The sequence below is a fragment of the Salvia miltiorrhiza genome, chromosome 8, assembly GCF_028751815.1.
Source record: "Salvia miltiorrhiza cultivar Shanhuang (shh) chromosome 8, IMPLAD_Smil_shh, whole genome shotgun sequence".
NCBI lineage: Eukaryota > Viridiplantae > Streptophyta > Magnoliopsida > Lamiales > Lamiaceae > Salvia > Salvia miltiorrhiza.
This window is the reverse complement of record NC_080394.1, coordinates 51,226,771-51,246,920: the sequence shown is the minus strand read 5'-3', so window position 1 is coordinate 51,246,920 and position 20,150 is coordinate 51,226,771. Positions and strand designations below refer to the sequence as shown.

The 20,150-nt window shown below is 37.8% G+C and overlaps 1 protein-coding gene across 1 annotated transcript; it reads left to right on the top strand.

Annotated features, from left to right (window-relative positions):
- Positions 1-4,912: 4,912 nt before the first annotated feature.
- On the top strand, positions 4,913-7,711 carry LOC130998633 (uncharacterized). Its single transcript, XM_057924046.1, has one exon. It carries the CDS (start codon positions 4,913-4,915, stop codon positions 7,709-7,711), a length of 2,799 nt encoding a protein of 932 aa, XP_057780029.1.
- The last annotated feature ends 12,439 nt before the right edge of the window (positions 7,712-20,150 follow it).

The window sequence follows — 20,150 nt, the reverse complement described above, 5'->3', positions numbered from 1 at the left end:
GCGTCACAATAAAATAAATTAGTGATAAAATATATTATTGTCAATATTTACCATGACTATATATCAGTGACGATTATGGTGTTGTCACTAAACATATATATATATATATATAGGGAGAGGTTCAAATAAGAACCACTAATAAAATAAGAACAGAGAACCATTTTAAGCCATTCGATCATCAAGATCTACGGTGGATGCATCATCTTGGTGGATGGATGCAGATGCTGGGTTCGAATCCTGAAGGGAGCAAAAAAATTATTTTTTTTGGATGCATTAAATTTAATAGCGGATGCAGTAATTTTATTGGTTCTTATGTTCTCACGATAATTGTGGTTCTCACTATAACCGCACCCTATATATATATATATATATATATATAGTGACAATATTTTCGTACGACACAAAAACTATATATTAGTGACACGTTTTTTTGTTGTCAAAATTTATCGTCACTGTATGTTTGTGACAATTTTTTTTTGTCACTCCAAACATCTCTATATTATAATAATATTTTTCGTCACAAATAATAGATAACATTGACAAATTTTATTGTCATTAATATATATACGTGTCACTATATGTCAGTGACACTTTAAATTTTTCACTATGAAGATGTATACAGTTCATGTCCCCCTCTTTTTAATAAGTATAGGGGAATAAAAGTTAGCGTATAAAATGATAGAGTAATAAAATATTTAAAATAATGTGATTCGTTGAAACGAGTTTAATTTCAAACAATATTGATGTTAAATATATTAATTTAATAACTTAACTATAATTACTCATTAGTCTAACGAAAATATTTATGGTATTGAAGTCTTAGGCTCCGAGTTGCAATGATTCTTAAAAATAAAATACTTATAATAATTTAAAAGGTTGATGCTTACATATAGTTTGATAAGTCATGTAAAGTCACTGAAATCAGTCCACGTAAAAAGAATATAAATTAAAATTTTAAAATTAATCAGTATCAAAATCATCTTCACTTTCATGTACATTATCTCCTTGAGTGTTACTAGCATCATCTTCATCACCATCATCATCGTCGTCATCATCATCTTCTTCTTCTAGATGTGCTTCATATTCTTCAGTGTACTCTTTTCTCGGTGTAACTGTAGATGTGGCGATAGTTGATACTGGGATTTCATTTCTACACCATTGGATGGAACCATCATGATGCTGAATTAAGTCAACTGTAGACTGTAATTCATTCTGCTGATAAGACTCATTAGACGTGATACATTCATTATCCTTATTCTCAACCACATTCCATAAACTTCGAGCTTGTGCTGGGATAACGACTTTCCAATCATTGCCCAATTTGATGTCATTAACATAATACACTTGTTCTGCCTGAGTTGCCAACACATATGGTTCACTAGTCTTCCATGGCTTTGACATATTCACACTTGTGTAATTGTATTTGTCCTTCTGTACTGCTTTACCTTCAAACCAATCACAGTGAAATAATGTCACTTGATGATTCCCCAAATAGTCCACTTGAACTATGTCTACCAGCACACCATAGTATTCTTGTAATCTAGAATCGTCGTCACCAACTTTCATAACCACACCATAATTTTGGGTTCGCTTGTTCAAATCATGACGTCTTGTATGGTATCGCAATCCATTCACTATACATCCATCATAGTGAGTTACTCTTTCATCAGGGCCATATGATAAGTACATTAGATTCTCATGAAACCGATTACTTTCTTCAGTCGAAGCCGATATGATCTAATAGAGAATTAGATTAGATAAGAAATCGAAATAAAGGTTGAAAAAGAAAGTTAACATGATCACTCTAAAATAGAACTCGAATTTGAAGAAGATAGAATGATCACACTGAAAATTTAATTATCTCAATAGTTGATAAAAAATTACTAATGATGAATTTCAACAACAAAATTTTTTTTACTAGTAATGAAACAACACGCTTTAAATTTTCTACATCTTATAAAAGAATATTGCTAAATTAGTGTGATCACGTTTTTTTCTAAATGAAGCTTCTGCCTCAATTTTGCAATTGGAAATCGAGCTTCTAGACATAAGCATGATCACGCTTAAAATTTTCAATGGCTTATAAAAGAATACTGTTAAATTAGTGTGATCACGCAGTTTCTTAAATAAGTTGTTGCCTCACAATTCGAGTTTTTAGAAATAAACATGATCACACTCAAAAATGAAAATTTATAAAACTTACCCGTTGTTCAAACCATTTTGTAAAAGATTTATCATGTGCCCTTTCCACGTTTGTACATCCATTTTTTGCCAGTTCCTCCTTATGCTCACTATATAAATGCATTTCAATCAATGTGTGATTTAAGAGCGAGTAGTATTTTTAATTTAATCTAACACTTAATGATATTGAATATATATAATTTACTACCTTAAAAGATTCACGCTCTATTTTAGAAAGATGAAACCCTACGCCGCCCCCAAAGCTCTCTTCCGTTGATCTTGTCGCCGGGGGCCGTAATCTCGCCTGAAGTTTCTTCTCATGGAGTTTCCCTCGCATCGTGATTTTCCTGTCGTCTCGAATAACTTCTCTCGATCGTCGCCAACTAATGAACCGTTGGTGGATCCGTTGGCTCGTAACGAAAACTCGGGGAGTCGGAAGGCTACTCCAACCATCTCTTCGAAAAAGGCTGTCATGACAGACCATTCAGATCCTGGTAATAAACCCTCTCCGCCAATAAACCCTAATACGGCTAGGGTTTCCTACTCTTCGAAACTCAAGGACGCTGCTGCCAAGCCTCCTGACGTCTTAGCAAATGACTTTTGCTCTCTCCATCCGATTAAGAAAAACAACATTCTCACGTTTGACATTCCAGATGACCTTTACCAAGAACAACTAAAGAGTTTTAAATTTGCGCTTCATGCAAGGCTCATTTTGCAAAAAAAGGGATTCCCCAAGGGCTGCGAAGGATATTCAAACGAAACTTCAATCCATCTGGAACATCTCTGACCCCTGGCAGGTGATACCTATTGGTAAGGGTTTTTTTACACTAAAATTCTCTGGGGAAAGAGATCTGGCGCTGGCTAAATCAAAAGCTTTCTGGAAGTTAAGGATTGGAATTTTCAAAATTCGAGAATGGACACCTCTCTTCAATCCCTACAAGGAATCTGCTGCGTTATCACAAGTGTGGATGCGGATTTATTATCTACCTCATGAGATATGGCATCCGGAGATTATATCGGGAGTAGCACGATCGGTTGGATCGGCGATCAAAATTGATGGCTCGACCTTTCTAGGATCGGTGGGCCACTTTGCTAGGGTTCTTATAGAGATTGATATGACGAAGGAAATTATATACTCTCTAAAAGTGAATCGGGGTTCGACCTCCTTTGATATTGAATTTGTTTATGAAAATCTCCCGTACTTCTGTGGGGTTTGCAGAAAAGTGGGTCACTCTTCAAACAAATGCAAGAACAATAAGGATAAAAAAGAGAATCAGGCTTTGGAAGAAAAGCACAAGGATCTTGCTGGGAAGGAGAATAAGAACACTGTCGTGACAGAACGGAATAAGGAGAATAAGGCAAGTGGGAAGACATGGCAGAGTGCAAAGGCTCCAGAAGTTTCAACAAAAAATTCTTTCGAAGTTCTTGAGGTGTTGGAGTCGGAGAATACTACCCTGGAAGACAAGCAAAAGGAAGATGCTCCCGGTAAAAAAGTGTTTCAGGAAGTGCAAGCTAAGGATGTTGGTACCTCCGTTGGAGTGGACAATGAACAACAAGACTTGGTTGAGGGTCTGGTAACCAGCGATGATGATGAAGAAGAACAGCCACCGCCAAAATTGAATACTGGGAAGGATATGACAGAATCCCAATTTGTGGACGCTGTCAACAACCTTGTTAATGAAGAGATGGAATGGGTCAAAGAGAAAGAAAAAATATCTGCAACAAAAAAGATTGAAGCTTCAAAGTTTCAAGCGTAGATGGATACGGCTATCGGTAAAACTACGAAGCAGGCCCCCATTAAAAGAGTTCTGCATTCTACTGCTAAACACGTTCCCATAGGCAAGGAATTTACCAAGAATAAGAAGACTAAAGCTGTTGAATCTAGTAAGAGTCGGACTAAGCAGGAGTCGAGCAAGCGTGGGATCGATATCGTTAATGAACAGTTGAGCTTGGCTCATGCAGCAGGGAGAAATCCTCGGGATTTTGTGATTGACTCCTCCAATAGCCCACAAATTCGCACTATGTCAAATGTTGCTAATCAAAGTTGGGCTGATGAAGTCGAGAATGAGGACTTTTCCTCAGCAACGGACTTCAGTATTCAATGAATATTTTTTCTTGGAATGTTAGGGGCTCAATGAGGAAACTCGACGAGCCCTCCATGACCATTGTAAGAGATTTCACCCTATTCTTATGGGCATTTATGAACCTAAGAATGATTTTTCCAAAACTTTCGGCAAGGACGAAGCCCGAATATCTGGGTTTGTGCGGCGCCGCATGTTACTGTCTCTTTGGCTTTCTCTTCTAGCCAAACTATTATTGTGGATTGCTCTTGGAATAACCTTTCATTCCGGGCTGCTTTTATTCATGGAGATAACTCGCCTACTGAACGTCGACTTCTGTGGATTGATTTGTTGAATCATATTGTGGAGAAAACAGTTTTTATCGGAGATTTTAATGAGTTAAAGGGGCCCATGAAAGAAAGAGCACTTGTCTGCCAAACGGTACTTCGTGTAAGGAGTTTGGTGATTTTATTGCGGCTTCGGGGCTGAATGAATCTAACACTACGGGGCTCTTTTTTACGTGGTGTGGAAGACGTAATTTGCCATCTCATGTCGAATCGATTCTGGACCGTGGTTTATTCTCCTCTGATTTCGCGAATTTGTGGGACTCTCTTAATACTCATGTTCTGCTGAGGTTTTCTTCTGACCATTCGCCTCTTATTTTCCAATGTATGGAGAGAGCTGCTGTGAAACGTATGCCCTTTAAATTCCTTAATATGTGGCTGGTTCATCAAGACTTTCGAGAGTTTGTGAAAACTTCATGGCATGCGGATATAAGCATTACTTGCCCTCTTCTGAAGGTTATGGTGAAACTGAAAAGGCTGAGATCGAGTCTTAAAGGTTGGAATAAAGAGGTTTTTGGCCATGTGGATGTGGATATTAATCAGCTTCAGATCGATTTGGAAAGGACTCAGAAACGTATCTTGGCTGAAGGTTACTCGGACGCTCTCTTTGATGAAGAAGTAGAGCTTCAAGCTCGTTTGAGCACGAGGCTGCTACGCAAAGACTTGTTACTGAAACAGAAGAGTAGGATCCGTTGGTTAAATGACGGGGACAGAAACACGAGTTTCTTCCATAACTCGCTCAAAGCTCGAAGAAAGCAGCTTCATATTCCGCAGTTAAATATTGATGGGACGGATTCTTTTGATCAAGAGGAGATTGTTGCGCATATCGTTCGTTATTTTTCCAATTTATTTGCTGATTCGGCTGTTAATACTGTCACGCCTGATGATGTGAGGAACTTGGTGAATAGTTCGGTTTCTCAGGTGCAAAATACTCATCTCACTAGCATCCCGATGGATGGGGAAATTAAGGCTGCGGTCTTCGACTTAGGAGGTGATAGTGCAGCCGGCCCTGATGGCTTCACTGGAGTCTTCTTTCAACATTGCTGGGAGATCATCAAAGCGGATATTTGTTTGGCTGTTAGAACGTTCTTCAACAGGAACTATCTACCTCATGGCATTAACTCCAACACGTTGATTCTTATACCTAAAAAGGAGGTGGTCGAAACTGTGGCGGACTTACGACCTATTGTCTTATCTAATTTCTTCTTTAAAATAATCTCTAAAATTCTGGCAACTAGACTCAGTTCTGTGGCGGCCGAGTGTGTTTCGCCGAATCAATTTGGGTTTATCCGTGGTCGCTTGATTCATGACTGCATTATGCTTGGCTCGGAAGGCATTAATTGCATGAATCGTTCGTGCAAAGGCAGGAATATGGCTTGTAAAGTGGACATTAAAAAGGCCTTTGATACGCTGAGCTGGCGTTTTATTCTGTGCGCTATGGAGGTGATGGGTTTTGATCAACGTTTTCTGGACTGGATTTCTACTATCTTTGTGTTTGCCCGCCTCTCTATCTTGTACAACGGACAACTCTTTAGTTATTTCGCCTGCTCTCGTGGGGTGAGACAGGGTGACCCGCTTTCGCATATTATTTTCGGCATCGCTGAAGATGTTCTGAGCTGTATGTTTATAAAGGCGGTTGAAGATAGTTGTCTGACGCCGATGAACATGTGTCGTGCCAGCCATTTCCCTACTCATTTGTTATACGCTGATGACATTCTCTTGTTTTGCAAGGCTACTACTAAGAATGCTCGGACTATTCGCAGCATTTTACAGCGGTATGGGGAGCTTTCGAGACAAATATGCAGCCAGGAAAAATCGCATATTTATTACGCCAAAGGAGTTCCTTTAAGTTATCAAAGACAGATTGGAAGGATTCTTCATTTCCGTGTGGAACAGCTGCCTATGAATTATTTGGGAGACCCTCTGTTTGTTGGAAGACCTAAGGCTATTCATCTTGCTGCTATAAAGGATAGGCTTATTAGCAAATTCTCTCGTTCGAAAGGCTCTCAACTCTCTATTGCGGGGCGAATTTGCCTCGTCCGTTCGGTCATTCAGAGCTCTCTCGTGCATACGATGATGCTCTATAAATGGCCTAGCTCTCTTATCAAGGAGTTGGATAGGTCCTGCAGAAATTTCATTTGGATGGGGAATATTAACAAAAAACCGTTTTGTGCAGTTAGTTGGGAGCGTGTTTGTGCGATTAAGGAGGAAGGAGGTCTTAGGATTCGTTCGTTTCATATGATGAATGAGTCCTTTCTTATGAAGCTTGCCTGGAAGGTGATTGTGGGATGCCAATTTGGGTTTGATACGATGAGAAGCCGCTACCTGAATGACGTGGGTAGGCCACGGTCGGATTTCTTAACTTCGTCGATTTGGGTTGGAATTAGACGTCTCATACCTGACCTCATCGAAGACTCCTACTGTCTGCTTGGAAAAGGCTCTACTGTGTACTTCTGGCATGACGACTGGCTCGGTTACACTATTGCGGATAAGATTAATTTGCCAAGTTTTATGCGCTCAAGATTAAATCAAACGGTGGCAAACTATTTCTATGACGGAGTTTGGCACTTCTCTCAAGAGTTTATTGAAGAATTCCCCTACATTGTTTGTGATATTTTACTCTTACCGATCGGTGAGGATGAGGATGTCAGATTATGGAAACCGTCTGTGCATGGGGACGTTACGTCTGCCCAGGCTTTTGTTTCAAAATGTCACCGTTTCCCTAGTGTTTCTTGGGGTCGTTGGCTGTGGGAAGATTACATCCATGTTCGTCGGTCCATCACTTGTTGGAGAGTTATTCTAAACCGTCTGCCAACGCGAGATAAACTCATTCGACAAGGTCTGGTTTCACCCAATTATTGTTCCCTTTGTTTCCACGAAGCAGAAGATCTGAGTCATATTTTTTGGTCGTGCGACAAAGTTCAACCTGTCTGGACAGAGTTTCTGAGTTGGTTCAATCAGTTGGAGGGGAGACACTGTGTTGACATTCATAGCTTCCTCATTTTTTCTTGGTCGATAAAGTGGAGCTCGCAAATTAGTATTCTCTGGAAACTTGGAGTTGTTTCGGTGATCTGGGCGATTTGGAATGCGCGTAATAAAAGTCACTTTGATGGTGTTTATTTTTAGAGCCGTGCTATCCTTAGCTTTATCAAGTCGATGTTCTTAGAGGTGGATACCTCTTTTTCCAAGCTAGGTTGTATTGATAACACTTGGGCTGACTATTTAATTATTCGAAAGTTGGGTGTTAAAGTACATCAACGGCCGCCGCCGGAGTTCACTTCGGTTTATTGGTCGCCGCCTGCGTTTGCTTGGATTAAAGCAAATACGGACGGTTCGGCGGTTGGGACGCCAGGTCGTATTTGTGCAGGGGGAGTTTTCAGAGATTGGCGAGGTTTTGTAAGGGGATGTTTCCATGTGGAAGGAGGTACGGGTATGCTTTTGAGGCGGAACTTTTAGGAATTATTACTGCTATTGATTTTTCTCATCACTGCGGCTGGTCCAAGATTTGGTTTGAAGCGGACTCTGCCTATGTGGTTAACACTCTGTCGACTAAATCAAGCAAAGTGCCTTGGCGTTTCCAAGCTATGTGGAGAAGAGCCCTTTCGTTGCTTGATCATATGGAATTTAGAATAACTCATATTTTTAGAGAAGGAAATGTTCATGCTGACATTATGGCCAGTCCTCATACTCCTGAGGGACGTTGGACTAACAATATTCAGCTTATTCATGATGCCGTCACTCGGGATTTGTCTGTGCATAGCTATGTGCGTCAAAGATAATGTGCTTGTATTCTTGGGTGGGGACTTTCGCCAAACACTTGGCGGATTGGCCTATGTGGATCTGTTTTGGAGTTGGGTGGAGGTTTTTTCCGATCATGATTGGTGCTCTTTGCTGAATTTACGAGAACTCATGGTCTCTGTTTGGGATAAGGGCGAGTATTGGCAATCGAATGGTTTCTGCTTTGGTTTTAATCTTACTGACATTTCTTCGAACATCTGGTGGCCGTGTAGTTGCTGCGTTGGGAGAGCTATTATTTTAGGTGCAGGGGTTGGACGTCATGCGGACTGGAGGCGATGGAGTTTTGTTGGGGTGTTTAGGAGGTCTGGAGAGGGAGGGCATAAGGAAGTTTTGCGGCGACGGCGTATAACCGACCGCATTACTCTGCATGCTTTTTGGGGGCCTTCCGATTGGTCTCGCTATTTGCGGATGGTGGATAGGCAGAGGGAAGGTTGGTGGCGACGGCATATAACCGGCCCAACAACTTTCCGGCTTGCTTATTGGGAGAGGATCTTGCAATCTCAGTTTAGGCGACAGAATCTCACCAGCCTAAACTGGACCTTCTCTTCATTTGCTGATTCTCCTTGGCTCCTTCTTTACTGGGACTTAGGTTCGTGGGAATGCTTATGGCGACGGAGTTTAACCGGCTATATTCCTCCCGTTTCTGTTGTTGAGCATTGGGCGACGGCGCATCACCGGCCTCTTGCTTTTTCTGTTTGTTCATTTCGGTGGTCAGTTCGCGACGGCGTATCACCGGCCTTCTGGCTACGTATTGTTGTTTGCTCTTGTTCTGTTTTCCTGAGCCGGGATGGTTTGGGGACGATGGTTAGGCCAGAGTTCCTGAAACCTTCTCTTCCGCTCTTCTTACTTTTCTTTTTTCTAGACGGGTACTCTTTTTCCCTCTTACGGTTTTTCTCATGGGGTTTTTCGTAGGAGGGTTTTAATGAGACCCGGCCCTTAGAATGCGTCTCTGTGCTTTCAATGGTTTAGTTTTCGCTTTCTCGTTTTTCCTTTTTTTCCTTCCTTTATAAATTTGCATTTTAATAATATAATTTACTACCTTATAAATTCCAACACTTCATCGCAATTCTTCAAAATATAAGTGTGCATCTGCTTCAATATAAGTTGTGTTGTGCTGAATCTTTGCTCTTTTCATAGTTACGTTCTTCTTTGTTGAATTGTGTTTCAATATCCTTCATATGCATTGAGCAAAACGTCATGCATTCTTAATAAAAGGTATATTAATTAAATTTGTACTTCAAACCAAAATTTTAAAATAAAAAGTTATCTTCTTAATATATTATGAAATTTAGAGTTGTGTAATACAATTTTGTATGAATGACTTAGAAAGAATAATTAAATTGAATAAGATATATTTTACTTAAAATGGAAGATAAAATTTTAAATCATATGATGCTATTCCTAAAACTATAAAATATAATTAACCTTTGATATTAATTATGTACAATATTTTCACCATCCAATATTTTAAAACTAATAATTAAATAAACTTATAAATAGACAAATATAATACTCTGGTCAACAATAAACTATTTAATCATATTAAAGTATTAATCCGACTCAATGAAATCATCAACTACATAGAATTTATGTGAGTCGTGACATCTCATTCAAATTCACTACCATTATGTCAATACTAAAAGTGTAATGCTTAGCGATTATGATTAGACTCTTGAAATTGATAGGTCGAATATTGAAGTACTTATTGATTTAATTAATAAACAAAATAATATTTTCCAAGTTAGGGGCACCCAAAAGAAACTTATAAATGACATCATCACATGAAATCGTGAAGGTTAATTCATTCAATAACTCTATTGAATAACTACCCTTTAATATAGCTAATTTTTTTAAATGGTATGTCGGTTACTCATTTAACTGGTAACATAATATAGTTCGGACTTGAGTGCGGATAACATAAATGCTCAATTTCGAGTACGGATAATTGAATTTTGGTTACGTTATCTCTTACCCGACCAGTTCATCACCCCTATCAATTGCCTAAAACAAAGCACCAAAACTTTATCAATATCACCACTAATAGCAATTTTTTTATTTATTAATAACATTAATATATATATATATATATATATGTATATGTAATTAATTTGTTAGGTCTTGAGAGTCTCGAATAGGTGTATGGGGGGGGGGGGAATACAGCTATGGGCTATTTTTCAATCAATCCTCAATCAGAGGGATCTCAGTCAGAGATCAAAACGAAACTTTGCATGCAAACAAAGACGCCTATTTTACTGAAATCAGTTTTGACCAAACAGGGTTGACGACTGATACTGAATGCTCTTCAGTAAAGAGTTATCAGTTAAGTTGCTGGAACTGAACTGATGCAAGTAAGGGCTTCAGTCGAGTTTGCTAAAACAGAGACGATAACACTCTTCCTGACTATCAGAAGATAGATCAGTCAGACTGATATCGTACACAGCGGAAATAAAACTTAGTTTCGAAATAGCCTCGGTGGAGCAAGTTGTTGGTTATGGTTTCTCTTTGCAGTTAGTCAGTGTTCAGTTTTATCAATTGAAATAACACAAGTAAGAATGTAAAACTGAAAGGTGTAAACAACACAGAGACTTTTACGTGGTTCGGAAAAATCCTTTCCTACATCCACGGTTGGTTGATCAGACCAACAATCCACTCCGCAAGTGCTTAACAGGTGCACTGCAAACCAAACCGTGTGTTTGCCGGGTGCACACAACCGTACAGTGAAGAAAACCCTTCTCCAGTACCCACGCTTCACTCGCGTCAGATTTCCCTTGCTTAACACAACCCGTGTTAAGACTCTCAGAGTCAGAAAACCCTTTTGACCTCTGAATCACTCAAAACACTCTTATGGGGGGAGGTTTGAACGAGTGCCAACTATACTTACAAAGAACAAGTTCTTTGAAGCAAGTTTGACCTTTGGCTTCTGGGTAAACAGATATATGCCTAAGGTCTAAGAGAATGTGTGTAATCAGCAGTGACTGATTTTGGCTTTGGAATTCTCTTCTTCGATTCAAGCTTTGGGGAGTTTAAGCTTAAGGCTGAGTAGCAATTTCGGCAGAGCTTCAGCTTATGTTGTTGAATCGGTGAAGGTTGAAGTGATCCTCGAGCGCTATTTGTAGGAGAACTCTTGAATAGATCCGTTGGCGTAAATCGTCCTCAAGATTTCTTCCGTTGGAGAGCAATTCGAATTTAGGCTGAGGCTTCAATCTTCGAGGTTCCTTGTCTGGGTGGAAACGGCTCTCTTTGATGGACAGGAGATGTGACGTCTCTGAAAAGTAACCACCAGATAGGAATGACCTCTGCAGAGATAAGATCCTGAGATCTCTGCATTTAATGCGGCTGTACTTTGTGAGTACGTGGCTTCCTCTGAACGTTGGAAGATCAGTCCTAGGAGGAATGTTCAACTGATACTTGACTTTAGTATCAGTCCTTTGCGCGCATTAAGTAATCAGTCTTCAACTGATTCTTCAACTGATACTTCAGTTGGTATCTGCAGTCTTCAGTCTTCAGTCCTTCGTTCTTCAGTCTTCAGTCTTCGACACCGCAAGCTAAACTAGAAACGAACTCTAACACTTGAGTTCAAAACAATTCTAGTCTATTACAATTAAGTCCTATGATTTTTGGTATCATCAAAACAAGGGTTAGGATATTCCACAAGGTTCCCAACATAATTCCTTTAAACAATTTCAATATTTAAATTAATTAACCAACTTAATTTAGTGTCAATCAATAAATTTTGAATTTTAATTATAATAATGTATGTAGATGTAAAACTAGCACACATCTTATAGTAATAATTACGTATTTGAAGATATAATATTAAATTTTCTCACACAATTCATAATGTTAGAATTTAGAATTTGATTTTGGCAAATTTATTTTCCCAGCAAAAGTATTGCAACTGTAAATTCATTTTTTTTGTTAGCAAAAACAATTATTATTTCGTTACCCATTTGTAATTATTATTTTATTAAAATCAAAATTTAAGACTAAACTTTATATTAATTAAATATAAATAATTCATCAATTTTTTTTAATTATAAAACTATAACCAATAAATATTCTAAATTTTATTATTGAAAGTGTCATCAATTTATAATCGTGTATCACACGGAAGGATGTACTAGTTAAATTGATCTTAATAATATCACTAAAATTAAGTAAGATGATATGTCATATAAAATTCATTTTATTTTTTAAATATGTATTTTAAGTTTTGGAAACTCTAATCCTGAACAAATTAAAAAGTCAGTATTGTAAAATATACCGCGTCTGAAATTTTTGAGAGCCAATACCAAAAATAATTAAATTTAGGGCGTCTGAAATTTTTGAGCGGCAATCCCCAAAAAAAATTGAATTCGTTACCGCCAACACTCAATTACATGTTCTGATATATATCACACACGTTCTCAACAAACCCTTATTTCTTCTCCATCATTTTTTTTACAGCCGCCAGTTATTCACTTCGGTTCTTCTTCTTCTTCTCTACTTTATTTCTTCACCAGCGAAGCTCTTTCTTTTTCTACTCGATCGGTTTCTCTTTATTTTCTACTATTCTGCCATCAACATGAGTTATTCTGCCACAGGAAGTCATCGCATTCTCGCAATAAACAACATCGGTTTGTATTATTTTTTATGTTCTTATTTTCATGTGTGATCACGTGAAATTCACAGTTTTCTTTTTTCTTCAGCAATGGACGAAACTTTTGAAGATCAGGAAGAAGAACAGATAATAACACCAGGAAACGATGGTTATAATGTTTCATATATTTTCAGATATTCTTTGCTTAATTTACTTACATAATTTCTCATATTTGTTTATATGTTGTAGGTTCTACCAAGCGAAAAGTTCGGAGAGTTACAAAAGGTTTGTCGGTCCAAAAAAAGAGACAATCTTCTAAAAAATTAGATGTCGTGATCCATCCTACAAGAAATCGTATTATGGGTGACAATGCAAAAGATTTCAAGACGGAAGCATGTGTGATTGTGAAACAATATGCACATGTTCAATACAAACGTTGGAAGGATATTCCAATGAACATTAAGAGAAAAATATTATCTGGAATGAAGGTATATTCTATACATGCATATATCGTTTTCTTTTTCATTCTCTTTGATATATTTAAAATGATAAAATTCTTCAATTTATTACAGCAAAAGTTTAATTTGGCTGACGATGTTAAAGTTACACAAGTAGTGTTCCAACAACTCAACCGTCAATACAGGAGTTATCGACATAAATTACACCTACACTACCTTCAGAACAAAGGCAAAAGCAACAATCCTCCAAATGGAGTTAATCTTGAGGATTGGAAAACATGTATTGAATATTTTGAGAGCCATGCGTTTAAGGTAATACACTCTCTTCATTTGTTGTATTTATATTTGATTGGGTATGCTGATAACTTTGGTGTAAACTGGAATAACAATTTCATTTATTGGATTTATGTTTGGTTGAGTATGATGATAACTTTGGTATGAACTGAAATAACAAATATTGGTTCAATAGTTTGTACTCATAATTTGTGGTCTCATTGGTGCATGAGAAGTCTATGTTTAGGATTCTATGGCTTATATATATATATATATATATATATATATATATATATATATATATATATACAGAGAGAGAGAGAGAAATTTCTTCAAGTATCAATCTGATAGAAAAAGGCATGTTCACGCCTGTGTTGCAATTTTCTAGTTTGTTTGATAATTTGGTTGTTGTTTTTTTTGGAAAAAGCAATTTTATGTAGAAAAACTAATTATGATATAAGCGTGATCAAGTCATTCTATATATGATCAAGTCATTCAAGTCATTCTGTATGTAAGCGTGATTAATTCTTGATAGTCATGTAGAAAAACTAATTATCATATAAGTGTGATCACGTCTTTCTGTATATGTCATTCAAAATACTACTAATTATCATAAAAATGTGATCACGTCATTCTGTAAATTTTCTTCAAAATTTCAGTATGTATACAGTGAGTGATTGATTGTTGAAATGATAGTTCAGAAATGAACGTAATCACGCCTTTTCATAAATTGTCTTCTTATGCTTAGTATTGTTCCTTTGTAGAAAATCAGTGATAGGAATAGAGAGAATAGTAAAAAGTTGAAGATGAATCATGCATGTGGAACAAAATCCATTGCACAATTTTGCTACGAAGAGGTACATTAATTTACATGCTTTTATATTTTAAATGCTTTAAAATTCTTGTCATATTAACTAACTTATATATTAGCGTGACAATGAAACTGGAGAGGAGCCTAGTCGCACAACTGCATGGAGATTGAGCCGTTATAGTAATGTGAAAAAGGAATGGATCGACGAAGCCTCAAAGGACGTTTATGTGAGTGAATAGTTAATTATTGTGTGTATTTATTTATTTATTTATGAAAATTATACATATACTAATATAAATTTAATTGATCAGGACAAGCTTATGAAGTTGCAAACTGAAAACATTGAAGATGAGGAGGGTCCAATGTCAGAAGATGAAGCTTTTGTCAAGGTTCTTGGGGAGGAAAAATCGAGTCGACTTCGTGGATGTGGAGATGGATTGAAGCCACCATCAAAAAGAGGAGAGAGGATTAATCTTGATTTGCAAAAGGAGAATGAAGAGCTGAAGAAAAAGAATGAAGAGTTGGCCTCTCGATTTGAGTCTTTAGAAGCTCAAATTAGCAATCACCAAGTGAATCTACAATCTCAAGTAGAAGAACTTTTGAGAGCTCAACTCCCTGCTATCATCCAAGGCATAAATCAAAGTCAAGTTCCACATTCTAATTAGTGAAATATTAGTTGATTAAATTTATCTTTTATTTATTAGAAAGACATGATTTTATGCTATTTGATATATATGCTTCTTCCTCAATTTTACAATTTCTTATTGACTTTTTAGAGATAAGCATGATCATGCTTAAAATTTCCAGCAATACTGATAAATTAACGTGATCACATATTTACTTGAATAAGCTTCGCATCAATTTTGCAATTCGATTATGTTGTTCTTATAGATAAACGTGATCACGTTGTTTTTTAAATAAGCTTCTACATCAAATTCAGAATTCATTTTTTAGAAATAATTGTGATCACGCCCCTTCTGTTAAAAAAAGCTTCTAATATTAAAATAATACATATAATGACGACGTCAAGAGCATTAGTGACAAATCATTTATTGTTATTACACTATTATTGTGACCACTTTTCAATATTTTTTTTGTTGCTAAATGATTAAGATTTTGTGACAATAATTATAGTGATAATAATATATGTCACTAAAATTAACAACTATAGTGGCCAAACAAACTAATTTTAGTGATGCAATAGATGTGTCACAATAAATCTTAATTTTTGTGACAACAATTTTAATTTTTTTGTGACAATGATTATAGGTGACTATTAAATAAAATTTCAGTGACAAAAATCAATTGTAACTATATGTCGAAAAATTTAGTGACGCTTATGCTTTTTCGTCTCTATAATCATATATGTATAGTGACGAGTATAACATGTGACTAAATGATTACGTTTTAATGACGATAAAAGCATGCGACTATATGCTGGTTTATATAGTGACGGTAAAAAACATGTAACTAAATGAGAAAATTATGGTGACGATAAATACATTGTGACTATTGGCTGGACAATTTAGTGACGTTTGTATCGTGTCACTAAATTACATAATTATAGTGACAACAATATCATGTCACTGCAAATAGAAACTATTGTGACAAACTTCAAACGTGGTTACAAATTTCAAAATATAGTGACAAAAATAAAATCATCACAATTTAATCATATTCAGTGGCAACATCATCCATGACAATAAATAGATTTGCAGTGACAATATTTTGTCGTTGTCACTGTAGCTTTTAGCGACGGTTGATATAGCTGCGACTTACCGACGATCACAAAAATTGTCACTAAGATGCTTTAGTGACGACTTGGCACATGTAGTGACAAAAATTGTCTCCACTAAAAGCCTTTTTTTTGTAGTGTTTGATCTTGGGCGAATTGGGCTTTACGTACTTCGACTCATCTTCTTCATCTCCTCCAGCTTCATGTTCTTCATCTTGCCCTTCTTTGTCTTCAACTCCTCCATCTTCCAAACTCTCCATCGTTTGGTCCTTTTCCCTTTCATCTCTCGTAGTCCAGATGTCATACTGTATTTTCGCTGCATTCTCGGCTACTGCTTCTCCCTTCCTGGTCAGGATATCATCCTCTGATGACATAAATACTTTCTCGAGTAATGGCTTCCCACTTCATAGAGTAGCTGCATTCACTTGGGCCTCATGTACTTCTACCTTCGGTGGTAGTTCTCCTTGTCTATGTTGCATCTGGGCCACTGCAGTGTTCAAATGGGCAAGCTGTGCATTGATATTCTGAAAATTGCCCCTTTTATCTCCACTCTAAACCTTTCGGAATCTTACAAAATCTTGTTCTGCTCTTGTTGGTACCTGGCAAGTGGCAAGATTCTGGGTGTTTTGAGTAGTTTCACGCAATATGGATTGCACCATATAGGTCAAGGAGGGTCCTTTGTTCTGGTGTTGGTGTTGTGGCTGTCCTGCCCCCTGATGGTTGTTATTATTCCACCTGAAATTCTCACGATTCCTTCATCCTGGGTTGTAGGTTTGGGAATTAGGATTATAATTTTTATTTCCATTGTTACCTCATCCATGGTATCCTCCTATGACATTCACTTATTCTTCATAAAGAGTTGGACACTGGTCAGTGGCATGAGTAACAGCCATGCAAATGCCACATTCTCGAACATCCACCTTATTTTCCTTCGTGGTCAAGGTAGTTGTCAGCTGCTTAAGAAACATCTTGATCTCATCGATATATCTATTTTGCTATGGGACTGGCTGACTAACTTGCCTTGTGATATCTCCTCATTCATCTCTTAATTTCTCTGTCATCTCGGCGAACAACTTGAATGCATCGCTCGGGATTTTGTTTCAAGATAGATCTTCCACACGCGGCATTAAGCCACGTTCTCTCATGAGCACGTAATCTCGTAGTAAAGTATTGAATCAAATCATGGTCCTAAAATGTTGAGGGCATTTATTTAGTAGTCTCTTGAAACGTTCCCAGTAGTCATGGAATGTCGCCGCTTTGCTTATTTTAATGTTACTGATCATTTTTCTCATATTCTGGACTCGTGCGGTTGAGAAGTACTTCTCATGGAACTTCTGTTGCAGTTGTGCCCAAGTTGTAATGCTGCCAGCTGGCAGTGTATACAACCACTCTCTTGCCCCTTCATGCAGTGAAAAGGGAAATGATAATAGTCTTACATACTCTCCCATGTTCCTTGCATTCCGGACCGTGCCACATACCATCTTGAAGTCTTGGAGATGTCTCTGGGGATCCTCTCCCGGGCAGCCACTGAACTTGGGCAAGATCTGAATGAAGGAATGCTTCAACTCTCAGTTTCTTTCTATCGGGGGTAAAGTGATGTTCATCGGGAATACCATCTCTTGCAGTGTTCTTTCTTGATCTCCCATCTCGTCTTCCTCTGGATCCAGAAGACTGAGTTGATGTTCGGGCGGATTGTCCTCTCGAACTGGGCTCGCCGGTCAGCCTTCGTCCTCTAGAACTCCTCCGTCCAGGATAGCTTTGTACACTTGTTTCGCCTTCTTGTCTAGTCTTTTCCTTGCCCTTAAAGTTCTTTCGATCTCATGATCAAACCAAAGTGCTTTGTTTTCTCTTGCAGGGTTAGGAACGAACATACACCAAAACAACAAAACAAGTGAAATAGAGACTCTACTGGAACCGCAACTCACCGGCAACGGCGCCAATTTGACGCGATCGTACTTTGAATTTTAAGCGAAGCTATCGTTTTGGTCAACGCACAAATAAATTTATAACCTTGCCCAAGACAGTAGTAGTGCCTAATGGTAATAAAAGGTCGATCCATCAGAGAGTTGGTGCAGCTTGTCTCTTGTCACGAACAAAAATACGAAAATGGTGGGGTGGACTATCGTTCTGGTCAAGAGACACCTTTCGGGACTAAACTCAACTTGACTCGAAATAATAAAAATAAACTGAAAACAATAAACAGAAATATCATAGATAAAAGGCAATCTGGTCAAGACGTTGAATATGTGGATAATCTCTTACACTCGCTCCTTGGTCAAGATATTCATTACACTATTGTGTCTACTGGTTATAACTTACCAATGGCCTGTGCCCACATTCTCACGTGTCACGTGCACTTCCATCATCTAAGAAAATATATCCTTAAATGAGTTTAAGGCATGGGACACCCAATACCGTTAAACCATCCCGACCTAACCATGCAATAGGACACCTCAGAGCATACAATTAAACCAAGAAACATTTAGCCCTTAGATAGACCCGATATTGAACTTAGGCAGACCTTAGTCTATTTCAATCTCCCGTGCCTGTGAATACTCTCAAGACGCACAATAATCGTACACACCTTATAATCTTGATTTATTGGTGATCTAAGTCTACTCAATTAATTAATGACATGTTAACTAATCAAGTCGATTTAGACACTTGGCTATAGTGCCCAGCACTTCGGGAACACAACATGCAATTACTTAAGCACACAATTAGACCTCACGAGTTTATAAGTTCATATCCACATCATCTATGCCTTGTCTAGATTTATAAACTTAGCTAAACATAATATAAATTGTGAAAACAAAAGATCAACAAGACATGATAAGTAAATAAACTTACGATTAAAGGAAAATAAGGCTGGATGCTACACTGCCAGCAAAAAGAATAAACTATCGTCTTGTCCAAACCGGGACTTTAATATAAAATGCAGAAAATGTAAAGATTGTTTTTGGTACTAGCCTCCCTACTTTCTTGCACTACAAAAGTCGACACCGAAAATGAGATGGGAATATGTATTTATAAGATTCCAGGCATGGGCCAAAGGCCAACACGCAGCTAGGGTTTTGGAGATTTTAACTCCGGTTGGAATGTTCTTCTTCTTGCCGAGATAGAGTCCACAGGTGTAAGGACTCTTCCTTTGATAAACTCCACCCTTTTGAACCGTGCATATCTTCAGGCTTTCATCCATATCCGCTCAGCGCATGGAAAAGAAATATTCATGTGCATCTTCTTCTGCACCGGATCTACCACATCAGCATCTAACCCTGGACACCTGGTCGTGATGGATTTCTTCCCTGTTCACCATTCATGCCCTAGGTACCTCTTGTGGTGGTGCTGGTCTCCGAGCGTAAGTCATGTGTTAGGTCCGGAGGGTCTCGAATAGGTGCATGGGGGGGGAATACACCTATAGGCTATTTTTCCTCAAAAAAACTAGAGAGGGATCTCAAGATAGAGATCAAAATGAAACTTTACACGCAAACTTAGACACCTGTTAACTGAAAGGAGATTTGACCAAACAGGGTTGACGACTGATAATGAAATACTCTTCAGTAAAGAGTTATCAGTTAAGTCACTGGAACTTAACTGATGCACGTTAAGGTTTCAGTCGAGTTTGCTAAAACAGAGTTGTTACAAGTCTTCCTGACTATCAGAGGATAGATCAGTCAGACTGATAACATACGCAGCGGAAATAACTTTGTTTCGAAATAGCCTTTGTTGAGCACGTTGTTAGTCTTAGGTTTCTCTTTGCATTTAATCAGTATTCAGTTTATCAATTGAACGAGCACAAGTAAGAATGTAAAACTGAAAGCTGTAAATAACACAGAGATTTTTACGTGGTTCGGAAAACAATTCCTACATCCACGGATGGTTGATCAGACGAACAACTTTACTCCACAAGT

Excerpts from the sequence above, each read along its gene's own strand:
- LOC130998633 (XM_057924046.1), top strand. The coding sequence starts at position 4,913 with ATGGAGAGAGCTGCTGTGAAACGTATGCCCTTTAAATTCCTTAATATG.